The sequence below is a fragment of the Rhinopithecus bieti genome, unplaced genomic scaffold (assembly GCF_001698545.2).
Source record: "Rhinopithecus bieti isolate Rb0 unplaced genomic scaffold, ASM169854v2 scaffold_74680, whole genome shotgun sequence".
NCBI classification, from domain to species: Eukaryota; Metazoa; Chordata; class Mammalia; order Primates; family Cercopithecidae; genus Rhinopithecus; species Rhinopithecus bieti.
The window spans coordinates 1,266,704-1,290,113 of record NW_016828033.1 but is presented as its reverse complement, the minus strand read 5'-3'; the positions used below and the strand labels follow the sequence as shown (position 1 = coordinate 1,290,113).

The 23,410-nt window shown below is 49.8% G+C and overlaps 1 protein-coding gene and 1 long non-coding RNA gene across 2 annotated transcripts in view; one reads left to right on the top strand and one right to left on the bottom strand.

Moving 5' to 3' along the window:
• The first annotated feature begins 3,818 nt into the window (after positions 1-3,818).
• Positions 3,819-23,410, top strand: part of ZFHX2 (zinc finger homeobox 2) — a 31,835-nt gene continuing 12,243 nt past the window's right edge. The window contains 3 exon segments of the mRNA XM_017864243.1: positions 3,819-4,116; positions 21,162-21,328; positions 21,331-23,250. Of these exon segments, the coding sequence (XP_017719732.1) occupies positions 21,211-21,328; positions 21,331-23,250 (2,038 nt within the window). The 5' untranslated portion in view covers positions 3,819-4,116; positions 21,162-21,210.
• The window catches only part of LOC108523588 (uncharacterized), a 46,956-nt gene continuing 43,154 nt past the window's right edge, over positions 19,609-23,410 (bottom strand). Inside the window, exon 7 of the long non-coding RNA XR_001883850.1 lies at positions 19,609-20,097. This is a non-coding gene — a long non-coding RNA (uncharacterized LOC108523588). The remainder of the gene's footprint in view (positions 20,098-23,410) is intronic.

The following is a 23,410-nucleotide window of genomic DNA, read 5'->3' as shown; positions in this document are numbered from 1 at the left end:
TAAGTAGAAGACTAGGCTAGAAATGCAGTTGAAGAAAAAGCCTTGAGTGCTAGACTGAGGAGTTTGTGTCAGAGTTTCCAGAGGTCCCTAAGCAGTTTTTGTCAGGTGTGGAACTACTTATGTTCATTTAGAATACAGAAAGGCCGGTGCAGTTGCTTACACCTGCAATCCCAGCACTTTGGGAAGCCGAGGCGGGTGAATCACCTGAGGTAAGGAGTTCGAGACCAGCCTGGCCAACATGGAGAAACCCCCGTCTCTACTAGAAATGCAAAAATGAGCCAGGCATGGTGGCGCGTGGCTGTTTTCCCAGCTACTCCAGAGGCTGAGGCATGATAATTGCTTCAACCAGGGAGGCAGAGGTTGCAGTGAGCTGAGATGGCGCCACTGCACTCCAGCCTGGGCCACAGAATGAGACTCCCTCTCTCCCCCCAAAAAATAAAATTCAGGAAAACATGGGGTTGACCCTTGGAATGCTTTGGGAGACAAAATATTAATAGAGACCATTCCTTCTTATTCCCTCTGAGGATTATGGTTATCTGGAGACTCTAACTATATGTCTGACCTTCCATGTGAGGAAGCTCCCTGAGGAACTGTGGCTCTTAACTCCTGGACTCCTTCCTATGATGGGTGAGAAGTGCCATGTTCTCAACACCTGCCCTCTCACCAGTATGTTTTTGGAAACACATGACCAGTGAGAGGTATTATAAGGAGAAGGACACTGGTTTAAAGACATGGCATTTTGGCCAAGTGCGTTGGCTCACACCTGTAATCCTAGCGCTTTGGGAGGCCAAGGCAGGAGGATCACTTGAGGCCAGGAGTTTGAGACCAGCCTGGGCAACATAGCAAGACCTTGTTTCTAAAAAAAAAAAAAAAAAAAAAAAAATTTTTTTTAGTTAGCCGTGTGTGGTAGCACATGCCTGTGGTCCCAGCTGCTCAGGAGGTTGAACCAGGGGGATAGATTGAGCCCAGGAGGTCAAGGGCAGTGAGCTATGATCCTGCTACTGCCTGTACTCAGCAACAGAGGAAGACCCTGTGTAAAAATAAATAAACAAATGGCATCTTGAACTTGGGATAGCTGGGGTGAACCCGTGGCCCCACTCCATGTTAAGCACCATTGGTTAGGGAGGGAAGCAACCCCAGCTCCTAGGGCCTGCTTTTCATCCATCTTTTGCTTTCCAGTTTTGTTAACCTGGGATGAAGACCTAATTTTTCCTTGTGTTATAAGGTCCAATCCAGTGGGGTAAAAGCTGCAGCTTATTTGAACGGAAAGATCAGTTTCCAGAGCCAGACCTGGGGTTGACTCCCAGCTTCACTTTCTAGATGTTTGGCCATCAGCAAGCTACTCCACTTCCCTAAGCATCTGCTTTTTTTTTTTTTTTTTTTTTTTTTTTTTTTGATACTGAGTCTCACTCTGGCATCTCAGGTCACTGCAACCTCTGCCTCTCAGGTTCAAGTGATTCTCCTGCCTCAGCCTCCTGAGTAGTTGGGACTACAGGCACGTGCCACCACACCCGCCTAATTTTTGTTTTTTATTTGTTTGTTTTTGTTTTTTAGATGGAGTTTCACTCTTGTTGCCCAGGCTGGAGTGCATTGGTGTGATCTTGGTTCACCACAACCTCTGCCTCCCGGGTTCAAGGAATTATTCTACGTCAGCCTCCCAAATAGCTGGGATTACAGGCATGCGCCACCACGCCCAGACAATTTTGTATTTTTAGTAGAGACAGGGTTTCTCCATGTTGGTCAGGCTGGTCTCGAACTCCTGACCTCAGGTGACCCACCCGCCTTGGCCTCCCAAAGTGCTGGGATTACAGGTGTGAGCCACCACACCCAGCCAGCCTCTGCTTTTTCGTTGAGAAAATGTGGTCTGCCTCACAGTTACCTAAGAGGATTCAGTCATAAACTGTTACATAGTATAAACTCAAAATGTTCATTTCTTTCTCATTTTTGTCATGTGAACTTCAGGGTTTTGTTGTGTTGTTTAAGAGAAGTAGGCTATAGCAGTTAGTGTGGGCTCTGGACCCAGACCATGGAGGTTTTTGAATCCTGGTGCTGTCACTTACTTATTGGCCATTGGACCTTGGGCCTGTTAATTCACTTACTTGTGCCTTAGTTTTCTCAACTGTAAAATGGGACTATAATAGTATCTACCTCATGGGATTGAGAGAATTAGACAATATATGTAAAAATGCTTGAAACTGTCCCTCTGCATTCAAGAAATCTTAGAAATTATTGTTATTAGAATACAGGAGCGGCCGGGCAAGGTGGCTCACGCCTATAATCCCAGCACTTTGGGAGGCTGAGGCTGGTGGATCACCTGAGGTCAGGAGTTCGAGACCAGCCTGGCGAAGATGGTGAAACCCCCATCTCTACTAAAAACACAAAATTAGCAGGGCATAGTGACGGGCACCTATATAATCCCAGCTACTTGAGAGGCTGAAGCAGGAGAATCACTTGAACCTGGGAGGCGAAGGTTGCAGTGAGCTGGGATCATGCCACTGCACTGCAGCCTGGGCCACAGAGTGACTCTGTCTGAAAAAACAACAACAGAAAACGGGCCGCGCACAGCGGTGGCTCACACCTGTAATCCCAGCACTTTGGGAGGCCGAGGCAGGAGGATCACGAGGTCAGGAGTTGGAGACTAGCCTGACCAAGATGGTGAAACCCTGTCTCTACTAAAAATACAAAAATAGCTGGGTGTGGTGGTGCGTGCCTGTAATCCCAACTACTTAGGAGGCCGAGGCAGGAGAATCGCTTGAACCCGGTGGTGAAGGTTGCAGTGAGCCGAGATCGCGCCACTGCACTCCAACCTGGGCGACTGAGCGAGACTCCATCTCCAAAAAAAAAAAAAAAAAATTGCAGGAACACTTAATGAGCTGATAAACTGAAGATGAGGAGGAGGAGCCCGAACCTCCCACTACCCAGCTCAGGGGACTATGTAACCGCGTGGAGGAGGCAGAAGCTCTCAGAGACTAAAGAGTAATTGCTGCGGTAGAAAAGGTTCTAGTACCCAATAAGGGAGGAGGGGAATAATAAGGCAGGAAGAAGGGAATGAAAAAAAGGAGGCGTTGGGCGGCTCAGGGTTTGTTCTGTAGCTGATTTAAAACAAAACAACAAAACACATGTATGGTTTCTGCAGACCACAGGATGAAGAGGAGAGGAGACAGAAAAGAGTTTAAAGGGGCCTGCCCTCTTTGCAGGCACCGGCTTGAACCTGGAGCCAGAGTCGAGGAGGCGACCTGGTGGGCTGGCCGGCCTGCCCCCGGGCCCTGGGTCCCGCGAGGCGGGCGGGCGCGAACAGACTACAACTCCCGGCATGCGCCGCGGCGGGCGGGTCGCTGCACCTGCTCAGTGGGGCCGCCCCGGGCGCCTGGGTATTGATTATTCCATTGTGTGGGACGCCTCGACTCCAGCCAGTGAATGAGGCGGAGGAGTGAGGGCGAGGAGGAGGAGGAGGGCGAGGAGGAGGAGGAGGAAAAGCAACGCTATTTGGCTTCATACCCTGTCTGAAAAAGCACAGGAATTATTGGTCAAAGGTAATAGGAAGTATTAGCTATTGGTTCCCAGCATTTCTGCCATCAAATATCCCCATGACAAATGAATGAACACAGGAAATAAAGTGTGACTGAATTCTTCACAGTCAAGATTTGTGCACAAAATAACATTTGTATATAAACCATATCTTAATAGGACAAAAAATATCCATTTAGAGTTTCGCAATGAGGGAAGGTTTTCAAACATGCTTCTTGCTAATATAGAATCTATAAACNGGAGGAGGAGAAGGAGGAGGAGGAGGAGGAGGAGGAGGAGGCAGGGAGCGAGCGAGTGCCCAGGGTGAATCAATGGAAACCCCTCACGAAGCCGGGGAAACACTTCAGCCGCAGCCAAATAGCATTGATTATTTTCCTTCACTTCCCTCACCGCCGTGAATTTATTTATTTATTTTTTCCATCTCCGTCCCCGACGCCCCGGAGCGAGCGCTGGAGGGAGGGAGGAGGAGGGGAAAAAAGAGGAATCAACACATCGGAGAAGTCCCTTCCAAGAGCCGCCCCCTCCCCTCCCCGCCTCGCGCTGCTCGGCGGCCGCGGTTCGACTCCCGTCCCTGCTTCCAGCTGAGGTGTAAGTGCATCGATTTCCGATGCTGCTGGGTTGGTTTTTTTCTCCTCTCCCTCTCTCTCTTCTTCCCTTCCTTGCTCTTTGGAAGCTCGAGACGGGAGAGGAGGCGCTCGGAGACTGCCACTGGAGGGGACGGAGAGGGACGGGAAGGGGCTGGGGGAGGGGACAAGGACGGACGGACAGACAGACCGAGAGCCCAGGGAGAAAGCAGACAGGGGTGTGGGAGGAAGAGGGCGTGCGCGGGGACGGGGGTAGAGAGAGATGCGGGGGTGGAGGGAGAAACGGGAACGGGAAAGGCAGAGGCCCGCCGGACAGACGGAGGGTATGGAAAGCCTAGACGGACCACGCTGAGCTGTGCAGGGAACGGGGGTCCCGGAGGGAAGGGGAGGCCCGGTGAGTGTGAGGGCTCAGAGCTGTCAGCCTGGAGGGGCCTGGGTCTCGGCGGCCCCCCGCCGGCTGTGGGACGGGAGAACAGCGGCCGGCGGGCTGATGGATGGGCTAGCGCGCTGGGGCGTGGAGTGGGAGGGGACGTGGATACCCTCAATCTTCGTTCGTTTTTGGCTGAAGTTGGGCTTTCCATTCCTTTTTTTGAAAGGGTTGAGTAGGTGAGGGGAGGCCACATGCCCATTCAAGGTGAAGCGTGTCTGTCCTGCACACCCATCCCACCACCCCCATCCGCTCTTGTCTGCCCCTCTGAACAGCCCTATCATTTTCAAGCACAAGACCACGCTTCTCGCTGCGCCTGTAGCCCCGCTGATCTCTGTCCATGTGTCCCTGACTTTTGGTTTTGCCGTTCATCTCGTCTCTTCCATCCCATCCATCTCTGGGTCTGTATGTCACTGCCTCCACTTGTGACCCTTCCCATCCGAGTGATCCTCTCCTTGTGTGTCTCTGTCACTATGTGTCACGCCTTGGCTGCCTGTTCTGTCGGTCTAGAACTCCATGCCCTCTCCTTCAGAGTCTGTCTGGATATCTCTGGCCTTTTCAGGCTACTTTGGAATTTGCATATCAGTCATGATTGTGGTGGTCACAGTCAGGGCCTGGAGGAGTGGGATGATGGAGCAAATGTGTCTCCACCAAAGCCTCTAGTGCCTTCAGCATGGCCAGGACAGCCTCCTCTTCCACCTTCACCAGGGAAGCTTTGGAACTTCCTAGCATTGTTGACTGTCCCCTTTGCCATGTGCCTGTCTCCCTCATCAGAACCTCACTTTCTGGTCTCATGCGTGTCATCTGCCTTCCCAGGAGCTTCCCACCACAAAACCTCTTCCCTGCTGACTTAATTTTCCTCCCTTCCCCCACTTTATCATTGTATATTTTTTATTTCCCCATTTTGCTTCACCGCTTTTTTCCATCTGTTTCCCACCAGCTCTCTTATGAGTTTCCACCTTTGTTCCCATAATCTGCCCTCTTCCTACCTTTGCTTCTTGATCATCCTAAGTTTCTTTTATCCCTTTTCCTCTTATCCAGCATTTTAACCCCAGCAGCAGAATGTGCCAGCAAGCAAGGGGCTGGGAGAGGTGTGGAGTATGGTTTGTGAAGGCACATAAACAGGCCAAGAAATAATTTAATGGGCTTCCAGGGGCATATAACCCCTTCATCAATCAGTGCCGTTATGTCAGTTAACTGTCAACTTTGATTTTGTAAGAGGACATTCCCTAGGACTCTAAGCTCCACCCTGCCTGGTTGGCCCCCATCCTTCCGTTCATTCTAGATATCAGTTGCTTTTCTTCACTTTTAGTTCATCTTCTTCCTAGGCCCCTGCTACTATCATATTTAGATCCAGCACCATTTTTTTAATGAGGCAGTGTTTATTAGTGTGATAAAAGCTATCGTATGTAAGGAGCCAGTTTCATTCAGCCTGAAGAACAGTAAGGGTGGATAAAGGATCTGGAGAGTTTACCTTGGTTTTTAGCCCATCATTGTTTTTCCAAACCTCAGGAGCTCGGAAAGGTAAAAGGAGCAGGTAGACATGGGCAGAAGATGGACGATTTCAGAGGTGAACAGAATTAAAGAAAGGAAGGGGTGGTCAGTGCAATAAACACACCGGGTAGAGAAATGTATGACGTGAGGGATATGCAAAGGAAGAGAGGAAAATCTATGGGGACTGGGGGGCAGAGGAGGAATGAAGGGGTGATTAAGAAATTGGAAGAATGAAACAAAACGTGTTGATAGCAATACAGAAGGTAAAAGGAAGAGAAATGATAGAATATTCCTAAAGTGGAGGTCAACAGAAAAAGCACTATTAAATTAATACAATAGTGAAGAGGGGGAAGGAAGGAATTGCCGAACAAGATGAGATGGGAAAAGAGTATGGTACAAAGAAGGTAAATGGATGACAAACGAAGGAGTGCTGAGGCAGATCAGAGCTGCACAGAGCTTGGTAGGGGGAAAAGAGAGGATGAGGTATCAAAGGAAACAAATGCCTCTGGTGTGAGGAGGACACAGCGTGACTGATGCAAAGAAAGCGAGAGCACTGCGGGGCGGGTAGGGGAGGTTGGAAAAAAAGCATAGCAGAAATAGCAGGAATACCATTGGGTGAAGCCCCAGAAGAGAGAAATGCCCAAGAGAGGGAGAGAAAGCAGCAATATATGGGGAAGAGAGAGAGAGAGAACCTTACGAGCATTCATTTCATTGGCCTAATCACTCACTACCCCCACCAAAGGCCTTTGTACTTCATTCCCAAGCTAGAACACAAGCAAAGAAATGAAAAAGTAGAATTCCCATAAACTTCAGCTGAGAGGAACTTGAATCTTCCCAGCCCCTGAGAACCAAAGACCTCAAGCCTCTGATGTCATAAATTGCTGGTATTGCCTTGGCAACCTGACACGGTTCCTCCCTCCATGATGTCAGAGGCAGCTGGTGTTACCTTGAGACCCATACAGGAATAACTTGCTGCTTTGCCAGGGTGCTGTATCACCTATGGGGCCAGGGCCTGGGTCGAATTGGTAGGATTTCTGACTCTGGTAGCTTGACCTTGTCTCCCTGGAGCTCTTCTCAGCTCAGAACAACAGTTGTCACAAATAACTCTTGTTTGTGAGTGCCCGAGGTTTGCTAGAGCCTGACAGTAGCAAGAGGAAGGAACCTAAGACAGGGCATTGAGGTCGGGATGGTTGGATTAAAAGTCAGGCAGAGACAGAAGAGGAGGACTAGAAATGGCAGTTACAGAATGTGAAAGGAGAAGGGCTTTGTGAGCTGGGAGAGTTGTTGAAAGTGTAATGGCTTTGGGTTTAGGAATGGAGACTAAAGCTGGAATGCAGAGGAAGGGATCAGGGCTGTGTGAGAGTGTAAACTTATTCAGGGATTGAGAAAAGGGAAGAGTTGTGAAATGTCAGAGGGCACAGTGGAATCTGGCTATACAGAAAGGGTAAAATGGGACAGAGTCCCCTAGTCTGAGAGACTTAGGTCTGGTGAGAGACTCAGGGTTAGTCACATGGCCATCTGAAAAGTGGCTACATCTGTCTAGTTTCCAATTGTTTTCCAGCACCTAGCACAGTGTCTGTCACACAGAAAAGGCTTAATAAATATCTGTTGATCAAACGTTGAATTAGTAGGGAGAGGCTGGGGGAAAGAGGTGCCCATCTAATTTTCACCCACTCCCCCCATCTAAGTCTACATTAACGGGCAAACTGGGAAATAAAAAACCAGAGGGAATGGCTGGAGGGTAGTTAACCAGTGACAGTGAGATCTGAGGCAGACAGGAAAGACTGGGTTAGGGTCACACTTGGAGGCAGCCAGGGGAACTCTCAGGGCTGATATGCCGAGTCTTTGTAGTGATAATTGGAGGAAAACCTGAATGAACAGCCCTAGGAGCCCAAGAGGAAGATGTAGAGGAGGGAAGAGAAAGGAGGCGGTTTCCAGAAAAGGTTGAGAGTTGTTTCCAAAGAGAGAGTTGGCATATGTGAATTAAAAGTAGCATCCCCACCCAATTCCCAATCATGAAACTACAACTGAATTGGTCATAACCATATATATACAATGACCGCAAATGAGGAGTTCATAAATCAATACCAGACCCATTCTAAACACCTATCCCAACCCAGATAATTATTATTACAAGGAAGGCAGCACTGGCCATGTGGGCCAAAAGGCCAAAGGAGGGAGAAGTTACTGCTGCCCAGATCTTGATGTAAAGAACCCTGTGACGGATGGCCTTGATGTCTTACTCTCCATTGTTGAAAGACTCCAGAGGTATCTAGAAGAGGGGGAGGCAAGAGATGTAGAGCTCACCACAACTCTCAGAGCGAAATCTGCAGAAAGCAGAGGTCTAAATACACAGAAGCTATAGAAAACAAAGATGCACCCAATCAGGAATCACGAGGTGAAGGGCCAAAAAGCCCCTGAATGGGTTGAGAAATCTACAAAAGAAGACAGGGGAGAGAGCTGGGAGTGCTGGAGGACAGTCTGGCTATAATAAGAAAAGGCCAGGGCAGCTGGAGAAGGGGCTGCTGGGCGGGGGCCCTGAAGGAAGGACAGTGGTGGCTGTTGCACTGTCAGCCGCCGCTACGGAGTTGGGCAGCTCATATTTTGCAGCAGGCGACAGGCTGTCGACACAGCGGTCCTTTACCTCACCGTTAGAAACTCATTTCATTGATTTTTCCATCTTTCTTCTTGAGCTTCTCACACTAAGCTCAGTCATCCCACCACCCACTTTCCCAGAGCCCCTTGCCTCTCTGGGGAAAGTCCCAGGGAACTGCCTGCCCATCCCTCCTCCCCAGGCTGGCAAGGCAGGGGTGAAAGATTTAGAAGTAACTTCCAGCCCCATAGGGTAATCCCATGAGCTCTCAGTGGCTTCCTCATGTAGGAACGAGTCCAGAGACCAGGGCCCCCACGTGCAGTTGTTAAGAGGTGACAGGGCTGAGGTCCACCCACAGTCCTGTCACCAAGCTGTACCACTGGCATGAGGGCTGCATACACCTGGAGGAAGATATCTTTGAATAAATTCTACTGAGACAGCTCAGCACCCCTCAGCATTTTTTACCCCCAAAGTCTAACGAGAGAACAGGAGCCCTCTTTCTGTGTTTGGCAGGAACACAGAATTACATCAAAGCTAAAGTTCAGGCCTTGGAATTCCCAGCAGGGCCATCAACTGGGATGTCGCATGCACAGAGGCCTGTGCAATCAGAAAGACATGAACGTTCCAGGGTGTGCAAGACCTCTCTGCAGAGAGGTTTATGCATGGAGAGTCTGATCCTATGGAACATGTTGATGTGCAAAGTCAGTGGGGCAGAATGGGTGTGGGCAGGAATTTAACTTCATGTATGCACATTTCCCTAGTGCCTCCTCCAGTCATAGCTAACTACCCTGGACCTCTCCCTTTGGGGCTGGGCTTGGGCTAGAGGTCAAGAGTCAATTACCAGTCATTTGGCTTTGTGAAGGAGGACAGAGGGTGGGCCAGAAGTGTTAGATTGTGTTTCCCCGAGGACCTGATGGGGTAAATGCCATTTCCATCCTCAGATTTTTCATTCCTTGTTTTGTGATGCCCTTTCCTTCCCCTAGTCTCAAGCCTCTGTCTTCTTTATTCATGGGCCATGGGCATGGGTCTAGATTTTTCTGCTCCTCTTTACTTGTGGGCCTCTTGCCTCCATCACAGTTGTCTGCATTTCCCCCCAGCCATCTCTGTGTTCTGTATCACTGGTCTGCTTGGGCCACAGATGCCCTTCTTCTTCTCACCTCCAGCTTCTTCAGGCTAAGTGGTTTCCACGAACCTACAGATAAATCCTGCTGCTTTAAGGAAAGAAGTGTGCTTGAAATTAGGAAGAGAGAAGGCCAGGAAAGGATAGGAAAAAGGTTGAGGAAAGATTAGGCAGGGAGAAGTTGGGAGAGAGTATGACAGAGATAGGAGTCAAAGGTGAAAAACCCATGACTTGGAGATGGGAGACAGCACAGAGAGATGGCCACAATTTAAATGAGAAAGGGAGGAGTGCGGTAGGCTGTGAGGACTAAGAAATTGGAGAGAAAACAGGAAGCCTGACCCCTCCGCAGGGAAATGAAGACAGCTGAGCAGGTGGACGAGTGGTTGTGTAAGAAGTAGGGCTGAAAAGCCAGGCCGTGGTCTCAGCCTGCCTGTGTCAGTCCTGAGTTCAAGCCGTGCTGGCTTTGACCCTTATGGGAGGAACTGAAGTGGCAAATTAACGATGATAATGAAGTCACTGCTCCTTGTTTGTCTTTGCTGGTTTCCCCTTGAGATTCGTCCTTTGGCCAGACAGGGCAATGTGGGGGAGGGGAGGGACTGGAGCCATGAAGGGCGGGGGAGAGGGAAGGAAAAGAGAATGGAGAAATGGCAATGTGGAGGACAAATCGACTAGGGGAGAGAAAAGGGGGGGGGGGGATGAGTGAAGAGAAGAGGAGCCCAGGAATCGAAGAGAGGAGTGGGTAAGGGAGACGTGAAAAGAGAACGAAAGAGGAGAGGGGTGCAGAAAAACGGCCAGGGAAAAGAACAATGGGGGACAGGAAAGGGAAACGTGGTAGGAGGAGCAGAAAAAAAAGGTGGGAGAAGGAAAAGTGGAATGGAGAAATGGCGAGCCGGAGGGAAAGAACGTGGCCAGGACTGCAAAAGCTGCAGCTGGCAGGGCCAGTGGGCGGGGCCTCATCTCCATCTCTAATGGCTGTGAAATGAGGTTAGCTCCATTAGAGGCAGTGAGAGTGTAACGAGATCACACTCATTAGGGCTGGGCCATCCCAGTAATTACCACCACCCTAAACACGCCCGCGCCAGCCGGGCCAAGCACAGACGGGCTCACAGCAACACACTGAACAGGACACCCTGCTACTGAACGGGAAGCACAGGGCCCACACACATGTACATGGAGGGCCTGGGAAAATCCAGCCAGGGAGAACAAGTACTTTCACCAACCCCAAAGAAGTACTGGGACAGGGCTACAGTCAGGTTACTAGCTGCCCCACACACAATCAAAAAACAACAAACATACACATACCCCAACACAGGAAATAAGGCATATGGATGAATAATTATCATTTCCATTTATTGATTACACCCAAAGTACCAGTCTCAATGATGATCCTCTCAATGGACGTTTAACTCCATGAGGTAATGTTCCCCATTCCCTTTTTTTTTTTCTGTTTTTGCTTTGTTTTATTTTTAGACAGGGTCTCACTCTGTCATCCAGGCTGGAGTGCAGTGGTGCGATCTCAGCTCACTGCAACCTCTGCCTCCTGGGTTCAAGCGAGTAGCTGGGACTACAGGTTTGCCTCAGCCTCCTGCCTCAGCCTCCTGAGTAGCTGGGATTACAGGTGGGTGCCACCACGCCCGGCTCATTTTTTTGTATTTTTAGTAGAGACAGGGTTTTACCATGTTGGCCAGGCTGGTCTCAAACTCCTGACCTCAAGTGATCCACCCACCTCAGCCTCCCAAAGTGCTGGAATTATATAGGTGTGTGCCCGCCCTGCCCCATTCTCTATATGAAGAGACTGAATAGAGACTTTAAGCAACTTACCTGAGGTCATTTACATATTAAGGAACAGAACTAGAATTTGATTCCAGGTCTCTTGACTTTAAAGGCTGTTGTTGTTTTTTTGTTTTTTGAGACAGGGTCTCCCTCTATTGGAGGGAGACTGCTTGTCTGATGAAGTTCATATGCTAATATGGATACACATGTGTAGACCTTCAACTTTAAGAGATGTTGTCACAAATGGTACACATATCATTCAAATAACACTACCTGCCATTATCTATCCCTCCCTCCTGTTCCCACTCCCTCCTCCCACTCCTTCCCTTCCTTCACACAGGGCATGGCCAGTGCCCCTGCATGGACTGCAGTGTGAATGACACACCCTGGAGTTACACAAAGCAGCAGTCCTGTTCTGGCCTACCCTTTTTTTTTTTTTTTTTTGAGACAGAGTCTAGCTCTGCCACCCAGGCTGGAGTGCAGTGGTGCAATCTCGGCTCACTGCAACCTCCGCCTCCCAGGTTCACGCAATTCTCCTGCCTCAGCCTCCTGAGTAGCTGGGATTACAGGTGCATGCCACCACGCCTGGCTAATTTTTGTATTTTTAGTAGAGATGGCATTTCACCATGTTGATCAGGCTGGTCTCGAACCCCTGACCTCGTGATCCACCCAACTCAGCCTTGCAAAGTGCTGGGATTACAGGCGTGAGCCACCACACCCTGCCTGGCCCATCTTATACTAAGAAACAAACTAAATGGAAGACAGCCATCTAGCACCTTCAAGCTTAAAGAGGAACATGATAGCACAAGGTGACACACAGGAGTAATACAATCAGACTCAAAAGGCCTCATTCAAAATGCATACCAGGCAGAAGCTTACAAATTAACCCAAGAGCAGAGGCGCTGATGTCAGGCTACCTGAGTTCCAATCTCAATTCTACTTCTTTTTAAGCAGGAGATCTTAAAAATTACTTAACCCATATAAGTCAGTCTCCATGTTTGTAAACTAGGAATGAATAGCTGCATCTAACCCATATAAGCCAGTCTCCTAGGAATGAATAGCTGCATCTATTGCATCAGATTGTAGTGGAGGATTAGGTGATGTGATACTTGCCGAGGGCCTAGCACGGTGCCTGGCCCATGGCAAACATTTAAAGATGTTAGCTATTTACTATTACTATAATTAGTTTTTGTTGTTGTAATAGTATTTAAATGCAGTCATTACATCACACAGGTTCACAGAAGAAAATAACCAGAAAGACTTACGTAAATAAGACTTATGTAAATACACGGTCACTTAGAATGTTTTCCTTCCAGTCGGGTGCGGTGGCTCACGCCTGTAATCCCAGGCCAAGGTGGGCGGGTCAGGTGGTCAGGAGATAGAGACCATCCTAGACAACATGGTGAAACCCTGTCTCTAGTCGGGTGCGGTGGCTCACGCCTGTAATCCCAGCACTTTGGGAGGCCAAGGTGGGCGGATCACGAGGTCAGTAGATCAAGACCATCCTGGCTAACATGGTGAAATCCCGTCTCTACTAAAAAAGAAATCAGCTAGGTGTGGTGGCACGTGCCTGTAGTCCCAGCTACTCAGGAGGGCAAGACAGGAGAACTGCGTGAACCCAGGAGGCGGAGGTTGCAGTGAGCCAAGATCGTGCCACTGCATTCCGGCTTGGGTGGCAGAGCAAGACTCGGTCTCAAAAAAAAGAAACCCTGTCTCTACTAAAATACAAAAAATTAGCTGGGCGTGGTAGTGCATGCCTGTAATCCCAGCTACTTGGGAGGCTGAGGCAGGGGAATTGCTTGAACCGGGGAGGCAGAGATTGCCGTGAGCCGAGATCACACCACTGCACTCCAGCCTGGGGACAGAGACACCGTCTCTAAAAAAAAAAAAAAAGAATGTTTTCCTTCAAAGTTCTAGGAGACCAAATTCTTCAGCGGTCCCCATGCAAGGATCAGATAGGATCCTGATTGTGAATTTAAGGGCACAACTCCCTGTCCCTTCACTACTCAGTGCTCACACAGAAGAAGGGTTCCAAGCTGGTTTGTGGTTGTCTAAGCCTGGGATATGTAGAAGGTGACAACCACATCCAGCAGGATGTTGAGTCTCTCCAGTGTACTATAAAATCACATAGATCTGTGCAGCAGAGCAGCTCCACACTGCTGTCCTAAAACATCCAACATTTTCCAAGTCATCAAGGAGATGCCTCCTCTCCTGGACACCCACCCCCACCAGTAGCAGACACTCTGCAGCACACCTCAGCAAATCCATGCAAATGTGAACGTGTGTGGTTTCAGTCTACCGCTTCCCTTCTCCTCCTGTCTGCTCCCTACCACCCACATCTTCTTCCTGAGCCTACCCTTTTCTCCTCACACCTCACCCAATTTACTCATGCCCACCTTAAGCATCTTGCAAAGTATAAGACACAGCCTCCTTGCCACCTCCTTCTCACTGGGGACAGGCCATCATCCCAATCTGGTGCCAGAGCTGGGAGGCCTGGAAAAGATTCACTATATGCAAATCAAGACCTAGCTTCATCTTCCTCTTCACTTCTTTACCTCTCCCTCTCTCCTTCCCTTCTTCCTCTCTCCTCTTCTCTGCCTTGGCAATCTTTCTTTGCCCTCTACAACACTCCTTTTCCTGCTTATCTCATTCCCTGCCATACTCATTCTTTCTCTCTCTTTTGGACAAAACTTATTTGCACAAAGTAAGCACTCCTTAAATATCTATAGAAAGGGAAGGGTCTAGGAGAGATAGGTAGAATTAAAAGGGAAGAATCAAAGTACTGTTTGTTTTCTTTTTAAATAGAGAAGGTAAGATTTAGCGATAGAGAGAATGATAGTTTTAAATGCAGGGATGACTTGGAAAGGATCCTTGGAATAAAGAAAAAAAGAAGACATGCAGGGAAAGGCCAGAATAGTTTTGATCTAGTTATTAGCTGCTTGTGTCCAAGTGTGAGCCTGGGCAAAATTTCTACTCTTTGCTCTGGAATAATGGGTAACTCTAGACCCAGCAATCAAGAGGGCTAAGAAGTGAACTCTATGGCTGAGTAGACTAGATTTAAATCCTGGCTGGGTGCGGTGGCTCATGCCTGTAATCCCAGCAGTTTGGGAGGCTGAGGCAGTCAGATCACCTGAGGTTGGGAGTTTGAGACCAGCCTGACCAACATGGATAAACTCTGTCTCTACTAAAAATACAAAATTAGCTGGGCGTGGTGGCACATGCCTATAGTCTCAGCTACTTGGGAGGCTGAGGCAGGAGAATCACTTGAACCCGGGGGGTGGAGTTTGCAGTGAGCCAAGATCGCACCATTGCACTCCAGCCTGGGCAACAAGAGCGAAACTCCATCTTAAAAAAACGAACAACAACAACAAAAATCCTGTCCACCTAAGATTCTGCCCTCAATTGAAAAGGACAGAGATTAGAGGATGAGTCTTGGTCAAGAAAGGGGTGAACAGAGGCCGGGCGCAGTGGCTCACACTTGCAATACCAGCACTTTGGGAGACCAAGGCAGGTGGATCACCTGAGGTCAGGAGTTCGAGACCAGCCTGGCCAACATGGTGAAACCCCGTCTCTACTAAAATACAAAAATTAGCCAGGCCTAGTGGCGTGCACCTGTAATCCCAGCTACTTGGGAGGCAGACACAGGGAGAATCACTTGAACCTGGGAGGCAGAGGTTGCAGTGAGCTGAGATCACACCACTGCACTCTAGCCTGGGTGACAGAGCGAGACTCTGTCTCAAAAAAAAGAGAAAAAAGAAAAAGAAAGGGGTGAACAAAAGGAAAGCTGTTAGCCTCTGTGCAAACACCGTACTCCACTCTATGATGGGAGACAGCCAAGAGAGAAGGAAAAGAACTACCCTCATTAAACACCCAACAAATGCACTTTACACATTACCTATCTGATCTTCATAACTGAGTAAGGAAAATATCATTATTCCCATTTTCCCAGATAAGGAGACTAAGGCTCCATAAGTAACTTCCCAAAGTTGCACAGCTAGTGAGTGGTAGAGCAAGGATTGAACCTGTCTCTCTGTGCATGGATCCAAAGCCCATGTTCTTCCATTGCCCTAAAAAATAGAGCTCATTTAGTTATAGTTTATTTGCTGTTTATACCAAATAATCCCCCTTACTAGGGGTACACACATCTCATCCTTCCTGTTTCTCTTCCCCTTCTCTCCATGGTCTCCTCCTCTTGTAATCAACAGGTTGAGACAAAAAGGGGAGGAAGGCGAGGACAGTGAGTATGGAAGAATGCAATGCCTTAGGCAATAATTTAAGAGAGAGGAATTAAAAAAAAAAAAAGGTCCTAAAATTGACTCTGAGTAAGGGAAAGTGGGTAGATTAAACAATTAGAAAAGTGAAAAGCAAAACTGTTAGGAAGGCCGGGCTCCGTGGCTCATGCCTGTAATCCCAGCAGTTTGGGAGGCCAACGCAGGCAGATTGCTTTAGCCCAGGAATCTGAGACCAGCCTGGGCAACATGGCGAAACCTTGTCTCCACAAAAAATACAAAAATTAGCTAGGTGTGGTGGCACATGCCTGTAGTCTCAGCTACTGGGAGGGAGGCTGAAGTGGGAGGATCACCTAAGCCCAGGAGGCAGAGTCTGCAGTGAGACAAGATGGTGACACTGCACTCCAGCCTGGGAGACCAAGCGAAACCCTGTCTCAAAAAATGAAAAACAACTGTTTGGAAGGCCCTGATGTGAAAATCATTGTATGCAGACTTGGAGGTGCCCTGATAGACTTCACTTCGAAAGCCTCTGCCATGGAGTTGGGTTTAGAGAAAAGGGAGGAGAGTTTTGTGTTTTGGAGGGTAATTAAGAAGGAAAAAGCCAGTCAGGTCCCATTAGTCCTGCCAACTCCTTGGTGATATTCCCTCTGTAACCAGTAGGGAGCAGTAGTGTTTCTTTTCCTCTCTTGGTCAGCAAGAGGTGGGAGGGGGCTGTCTTGGAGTCCTGGTCTTGCTGGAGAATGGGAGGAAGCACCCCTGGTCAGCTTTGCCTCCAGTTCTGCTGGCCAGCCTGAATCCACGACCTGGCTCCTCTTCAGTGAGGGGCAGATTCTCTCCTTTCTCAGACTTCAGTTTTTTGGTCCTTCCTTTGCCCATGCCCTTTGCCTCTTGTAATTCTCCAATCCTTAAGTCTCACTGTTTCCCTGATTTTGCTCGGTCAGGGCCTGCCTTTTCAGCCTTCCACCTGTGTTTCTGCAACTTTACATCTGAGCCTCTTATCTCTGTCTCATCACATTTCTCTCTCAGTAGCTTTCTGGGTCCTAATGTGTATCTTCCCACCTCCCATGGAAGAATATTTGCAGCTCAGCAATTATGACTGTGTATATTTTTTTGTTTGTAGGGCATTAACTCCCAGACTGAGCCTTGAAAGTAGCACTTCCAACCTTCCTTTCTCATCCTGAGAAGTAAATAGAGACCTGGGTCTCAACGGAGGAAGAGGGCAATACCAAAAGGAAAAAATGTCTTCTATTTCTCCACACCTTTCTCTTCATCTTCACCTTCGTCTCCTCTTCAGCCTTGTGAGGAAATAGTGCATTAGGGGAGGAGGGTAGAATGAGGGGGCAGCAGGGAACTCTGGAGACTAAGGGACATTTTGGAGCTGCAAGATTCATCTCAGGGGATGACTACACCCTCAGAACTCTCCACCCTCCCATGGCTCCAGGCCTCCCTCCTCCCATCCCCCTCAGTGGCAGCAGCCTTGTAATTTAAAGCTCTCTCTGTCGCCTCTAATGTGATCCTCTCGTTTTATTGACTCTCTCTGCCGTCTGTGGCGCCCCTTCACATCAATCTCCTCTCTAATCACACCGCTGCCACTGCCTGCTCTGTCTCCCCTAACCCCTCTCCTTCACAGAGGCCCCCAGCCCTTGCCTCTACCCAGGTCTTTCCTGGACTATTCCCAACCTCCACCCTACACCAGATCCACCCTCTTCCTTCTTCCTCCTCTTGACTCCTTCAGAGGCAGCAACGTCAGGGCCTTTCAGCAGTCGCCTTGTCGCTTTATCCACACCTGAGATGTGTCCACAGGGATAGAGGATGCCCTTAAGGAAAGCCAGGAACTAAAGGGAAGAATGGCGATGGGTCTGAGAATGAGCAAGAATCTTGGTCTTGGGGGTGGCAGGAGAGGGATGACTCTTAGGCCTGTCCATTTCTGCACTGTCTGCAGTTCAAGGTAGGAAGGGCAAAGAAAAGGACGTAGCAATTCAAAGAGGAAAGGAAGGAAAGATGGAGGAGTAAAAATGCAATGAGGGGAAAAAAAGTGAAAAAATAATTGCTGCAGCTAAAGGTTTGTAATAAATAGTGGGTGATGGGAGAAGCTCCAAGAAGGCGGAGGGGAAGTTGGGGTTGGGGGAGGATGTACTAAGGCAGAGATAGATTTGCAATTGAAATTCTTTCCTAAAGAGGAGGAGGGTTAGGTTGGGAGGTGGGGAAGACATTTGCAATTTTAAATAGCTGCCAACCTACCCTCAGCCGATCGGAGTCTCACCTACAAGCTAGCCAAAAGCTAAGCTCCTTTGGTTTCTAGCTAGGAATCAGCTCTGTCTTTTTCCATTTCTAGGAAATAGATGCTTTTGAGAGAGGATCTGGGAGTTACTGCAGGATTTGGGGTTTAGGTCTGCCTAGCCCTACTCTGAGCTGTGATCAAGCATGGTGAGTCAGGAGCCAGGAAGCAGCTGGTAGGCGTAGCGAGGGTGAACTCTAGCGCTTGGGCCAGCTGGGAGAGAGCACCCATCTGTGTGCAGCTCTTGGCGGCAGGGCCCAGGACAGGGCCTCTTGCCCAGAGTCAGTTATTCCCACCAGGTGGGGTAGTGGAAGGGCAGTGTGGCCCACCCTGTGGGTGACAATGGAATAACAGACCCTCACAAACAGCACCCTTACCTCTCTCCCTCACGATGGATTCTGTAGGAGGAATACCTTTCTCCCTCAACCTGAGGGCTTCTGCTTTCTGGTTATCTAGAAATCAGCTCCCCTCAGTCCAATTCCTTCACTTCCCTTTTGGTTCTCCAACTCCCCCGACCTCCCCATCCCTTCCACCCCTTTCCCAGGTGCTGATTTGCATTTTCATTAGCATGCTAATCCCACCCCACTCAGCGTTCCTTAATGGCTCTGACTTCATGCCTGGCTAGACCCCCAGGAGGAGGAGGGAAGCAAGAATGGGGCCTTCAGGTTGGTTGGGGCCAGACTGAGGACCCATTCCAAATCAAAAACTCTGGAGGTGAGGGTTAGAGGTAGCCCAGGAAAAGAGAGGCCATGCCCCTCGCCCCTTACGCGAAGCACTCTGGCCTGAAGCACTACCAGTTTAATCACTAGAGATCTGCTAATACAAGAGCTAGAGAGGATGTAGATGAGCCAGTTGGGACCTTGGGGGAAGTATAGGATTGAGAGGCATGGGAATTGGTGAGTTTGAAGGGGAGGTTCCTGATTTAGAAGGGGAAAAAAAAAAAAAGGATGGGAGCCTTGGCACTTCTGCCAGCTGGAGGGAGCCCAGGAATCCTCATTTCTTTCTTTCTTTCTTTTTTCTTTTCTTTTTTTTTTTTTTTGAGACGGAGTCTCGCTCTCGTCCCGGGCTGGAGTGCAGTGGGCCGGAATCTCAGCTCACTGCAAGCTCTCCCTCCCGGGTTTTAGCGCCATTCTCCTGCGCCCCTCAGCCTCCGGAGTAGCTGGGAATCACAGGCGCCCGCCACCTCGCCTGGGTTGTTTTGTTTTTTTTTTTTTTTTTTTCAGTAGAGACGGGGTTTCACCGTGTTAGCCAGGATGGTGTCGATCTCCTGACCTCGTGATCCGCCCGTCTCGGCCTCCCAAAGTGCTGGGATTACAGGCTTGAGCCACCGCACCCGGCCTCTTTTTTTCTTTTTTTTTTGGTGAGATGGAGTTTCGTTCTTGTTGCCCAGGCTGAAGTACAATGGCGTGGTCCCAGCTCACAGCAACCTCTGCCTCCCAGTTTCAAACTGCTCTCCTGCCTCAGCCTCCTGAGTAGCTGGGACTACAGGCACGCGCCACCACACCCAACTTTTTTTTTTTTTGTATTTTTAGTAGAGACAGGGTTTCACCATGTTGGCCAGGCTGGTCTCCAACTCCTGACCTCAGGTGATCTGCCTGCCTCGGCCTTCCAAAGTGCTGGGATTACAGATGTGAGCCACCATGCCCAGCCTGGAATCCTCATTTCTAGTCTTTTGGAGTCTCATTTTGCCTGTATTGTGTCCAACAGTCTAGCTGGGTAGAGAAGTCTAGACCACAACTTTGGGGTTTACTCAGTGCCGCATCAGTCCATTTCTAGTTTCACCATCTTGGAGCTGTGTGACCCTCAGTAGCTCACTTAACCTCTCTGTTTCTTGGATGCCCCATCTGTAAAATAAGGTTGCTGTGAGATTAAATGAGATGATTAATATAAAGCATTTAACATAGTGCCAGGACCATGGTATAAGTACCTTCATAACTATTAGTAATATTATTACTATTACTTATTATTTGTTACCTCTTTCGGGAGGAAGAGGAGGCAACAGACTAGTTGTTATCTTTCAACTGACCAGAGAAGCTCCCATCTGTTCCACATGCTGTGACCAGAGATGGATCTGGAAGGCATTGGAGAGAAGCATGGTGCCTGCATGCCAGGGGAAATCAATTATGCCCTATCTCTGGCAAGACTTAGGGAATCTACCTCATCAGGGTATGGAAAATCTAAGGGTCTTTCCTAGAATTCTGCCATTCAAAAGACACTGACTGTGGCAGGCATAGTTTTCTGTGCTAAAGATAGAGCAAGAACTAAAGCCTCCATTCTGACTGCTGGATGGAGAGAAAATACACTGTAGCAGGCAGTAGTGGAAGTGGGAGGCCAGTGTAGTGTCTGTTGTGTTAGTCCAGGAAAGAGATGATAATGGCCTGCCATCTGTGCTGCCCGGATTTCAGCAGGCCCCAGGATGGTGTTAGTGAAGGAGATAAATGGAGGGACTGACATGTTTTAGAGGTTGCTGTTGAATTGGATATGTCCAGTGGGTGAGGGCAAGATAAAACTTTGGGTTTTTAGCCTAAGCAACTGGATAAATGTTGGTACCAACTTCTGAGATAGGAAAGACAGGGAGGAGCATGTTCAGGGGATAAATAAAGAGTTCTAGGCTGGGCACAGTGGCTCACACCTATAATCCCAGCACTTTGAGAGGCCGAAGCAGGCGGATCACTTGAGGTCGGGAGTTAGAGACCAGCCTGACCAACATGGAGAAACCCTGTCTCTACTAAAAATACAAAATTAGTTGGGTGTGGTGGCGCATGCCTATAATCCCAGCTACTCAGGAGGCTGAGGCAATAGAATAGCTTGAACCCAGGAGGCAGAGGTTGCGATGAGCCGAGATCGCGCCATTGCACTCCAGCCTAGGCAACAAGAACAAAACTCCATCTCAAAAAAAAAAAAATAATTAATTAATAAAATAAAATAAAATAAAGTAAATAAAATGAAGAGTTCTGATATTTGACATATTACATTTTGAAGCCTGTTAGACACTAAGTGAAATTTCAGGTTAGCAAAGTGGTGTCTGAGTCTGGTGTTCAGGGAAGAGGATGGGGCAGGAGTATCCAGAGATCTAGCTGCCCAGCTGGGGTCTCTGCGGCCTTACAGCACTGCTCTCTCCTTGTCTCCCTACAGGGTACTGGTTGTCACGCTGACATGAGCCCCCAGCACTCCTCCGTCTATCATGGCCACTCTTAACTCAGCCTCTACCACTGGTACCACCCCCTCCCCTGGGCACAATGGCCCATCCCCGCCTTCGGACACATCCTCCTCCAGCATCCCCTCTGATCCTGTCACCAAAGATCCCCTGCTGCCCCCTCCACCTCTGAGAACATGAGGTCCTCAGAGCCAGGGGGACAGCTCCTGGAGTCAGGCTGTGGCCTCGTCCCACCAAAGGAGATTGGGGAGCCCCAGGAAGGGCCTGACTGTGATCCCTTCCCACCAAATGACCCAGGGGTGGAAAAAGACAAGGAGCAGGAGGAGGAAGAAGAAGGGCTCCCTCCCATGGACCTGAGCAACCACTTATTCTTTACAGCTGGAGGTGAGGCCTACCTAGTGGCCAAGCTGTCCCTACCAGGTGGCAGTGAACTCCTGTTACCAAAGGGCTTCCCCTGGGGTGAGGTGGGCATCAAGGAAGAGCCCAGTCTTCCCTTCCTTGCTTACCCACCCCCCTCACACCTCACTGCCCTTCACATCCAACATGGCTTTGATCCAATCCAAGGCTTTAGCTCTTCTGACCAAATTCTGTCCCATGATACCTCAGCACCATCTCCGGCTGCCTGTGAGGAAAGGCATGGAGCTTTCTGGAGCTATCAGCTGGCTCCAAATCCACCCGGAGATCCCAAAGATGGCCCCATGGGGAACAGCGGGGTCAACCACGTGGCAGTCTTCTGGCTCTGCCTTCTGTGCCGCCTGGGTTTCAGCAAGCCCCAGGCCTTTATGGGTCACACACAGTCTCATGGGGTGAAGTTAACCCCTGCCCAATATCAGGGCCTGTCAGGTAGCCCAGCTGTGCTCCAGGAGGGGGATGAAGGCTGCAAGGCCCTCATAAGCTTTCTGGAACCAAAACTCCCTGCTCGCCCCTCTTCTGACATACCCCTTGACAATAGCAGCACAGTGAACATGGAGGCGAATGTGGCCCAGATGGAGGATGGCCCCCCTGAGGCAGAAGTCCAGGCCCTTGTCCTCCTGGATGAAGAAGTCATGGCCCTGAGCCCACCCTCTCCATCCACAGCCACCTGGGACCCCAGCCCAACCCAAGCCAAAGAATCGCCAGTAGCAGCAGGCGAGGCAGGGCCAGATTGGTTCCCTGAGGGGCAAGAAGAGGATGGAGGGCTCTGCCCCCCACTCAACCAAAGCTCACCCACCTCCAAGGAGGGGGGCACTCTCCCTGCCCCAGTGGGCTCCCCCGAAGACCCCAGTGACCCACCCCAGCCCTATCGCCTAGCTGATGACTACACCCCAGCCCCTGCAGCCTTCCAGGGCCTCAGCCTGTCTAGCCACATGTCCCTGCTCCACTCACGCAACTCCTGCAAGACACTCAAGTGTCCCAAGTGCAACTGGCACTACAAGTACCAGCAGACCCTGGACGTGCACATGCGAGAGAAGCACCCTGAGAGCAACAGTCACTGCAGCTACTGCAGTGCTGGGGGCGCCCACCCCCGCCTTGCTCGTGGAGAGAGCTACAACTGTGGCTACAAACCCTACCGCTGCGACGTCTGCAACTACTCTACCACCACCAAAGGCAACCTCAGCATCCATATGCAGTCTGACAAGCACCTGGCCAACCTGCAGGGCTTCCAGGCGGGCCCTGGTGGGCAGGGAAGTCCACCAGAGGCATCACTCACACCCTCCGCGGGAGACAAAGAGCCTAAGACCAAATCATCCTGGCAGTGCAAGGTGTGTAGCTACGAGACGAACATCTCCCGCAACCTGCGCATCCATATGACCTCTGAGAAGCACATGCAGAATGTCCTAATGCTGCACCAGGGGCTGCCGCTGGGCCTGCCACCTGGATTGATGGGGCCAGGCCCTCCTCCCCCACCAGGCGCTACCCCCACTACCCACCCTGAACTCTTCCAGTACTTTGGGCCCCAGGCCCTAGGGCAGCCTCAGACTCCCTTGCCTGGCCCGGGGCTGAGGCCAGACAAGCCCCTGGAAGCCCAGCTGCTTCTCAATGGTTTCCACCACCTTGGAGCACCTGCCCGCAAGTTCCCCACACCCGGTAAGCTTCTGTGCTTCTTCCCTCTTCTCTCCTCCCCAGGGCCAAACTCTATTCCTTGCTTTCTCCCAAGGACCAACTCCCAACTTAGGTAACCATAAGTCCCTCTGAGCACTATCCTACTCATTAACCCACCTCCCCACATAGTGAACCGACCCTGCCC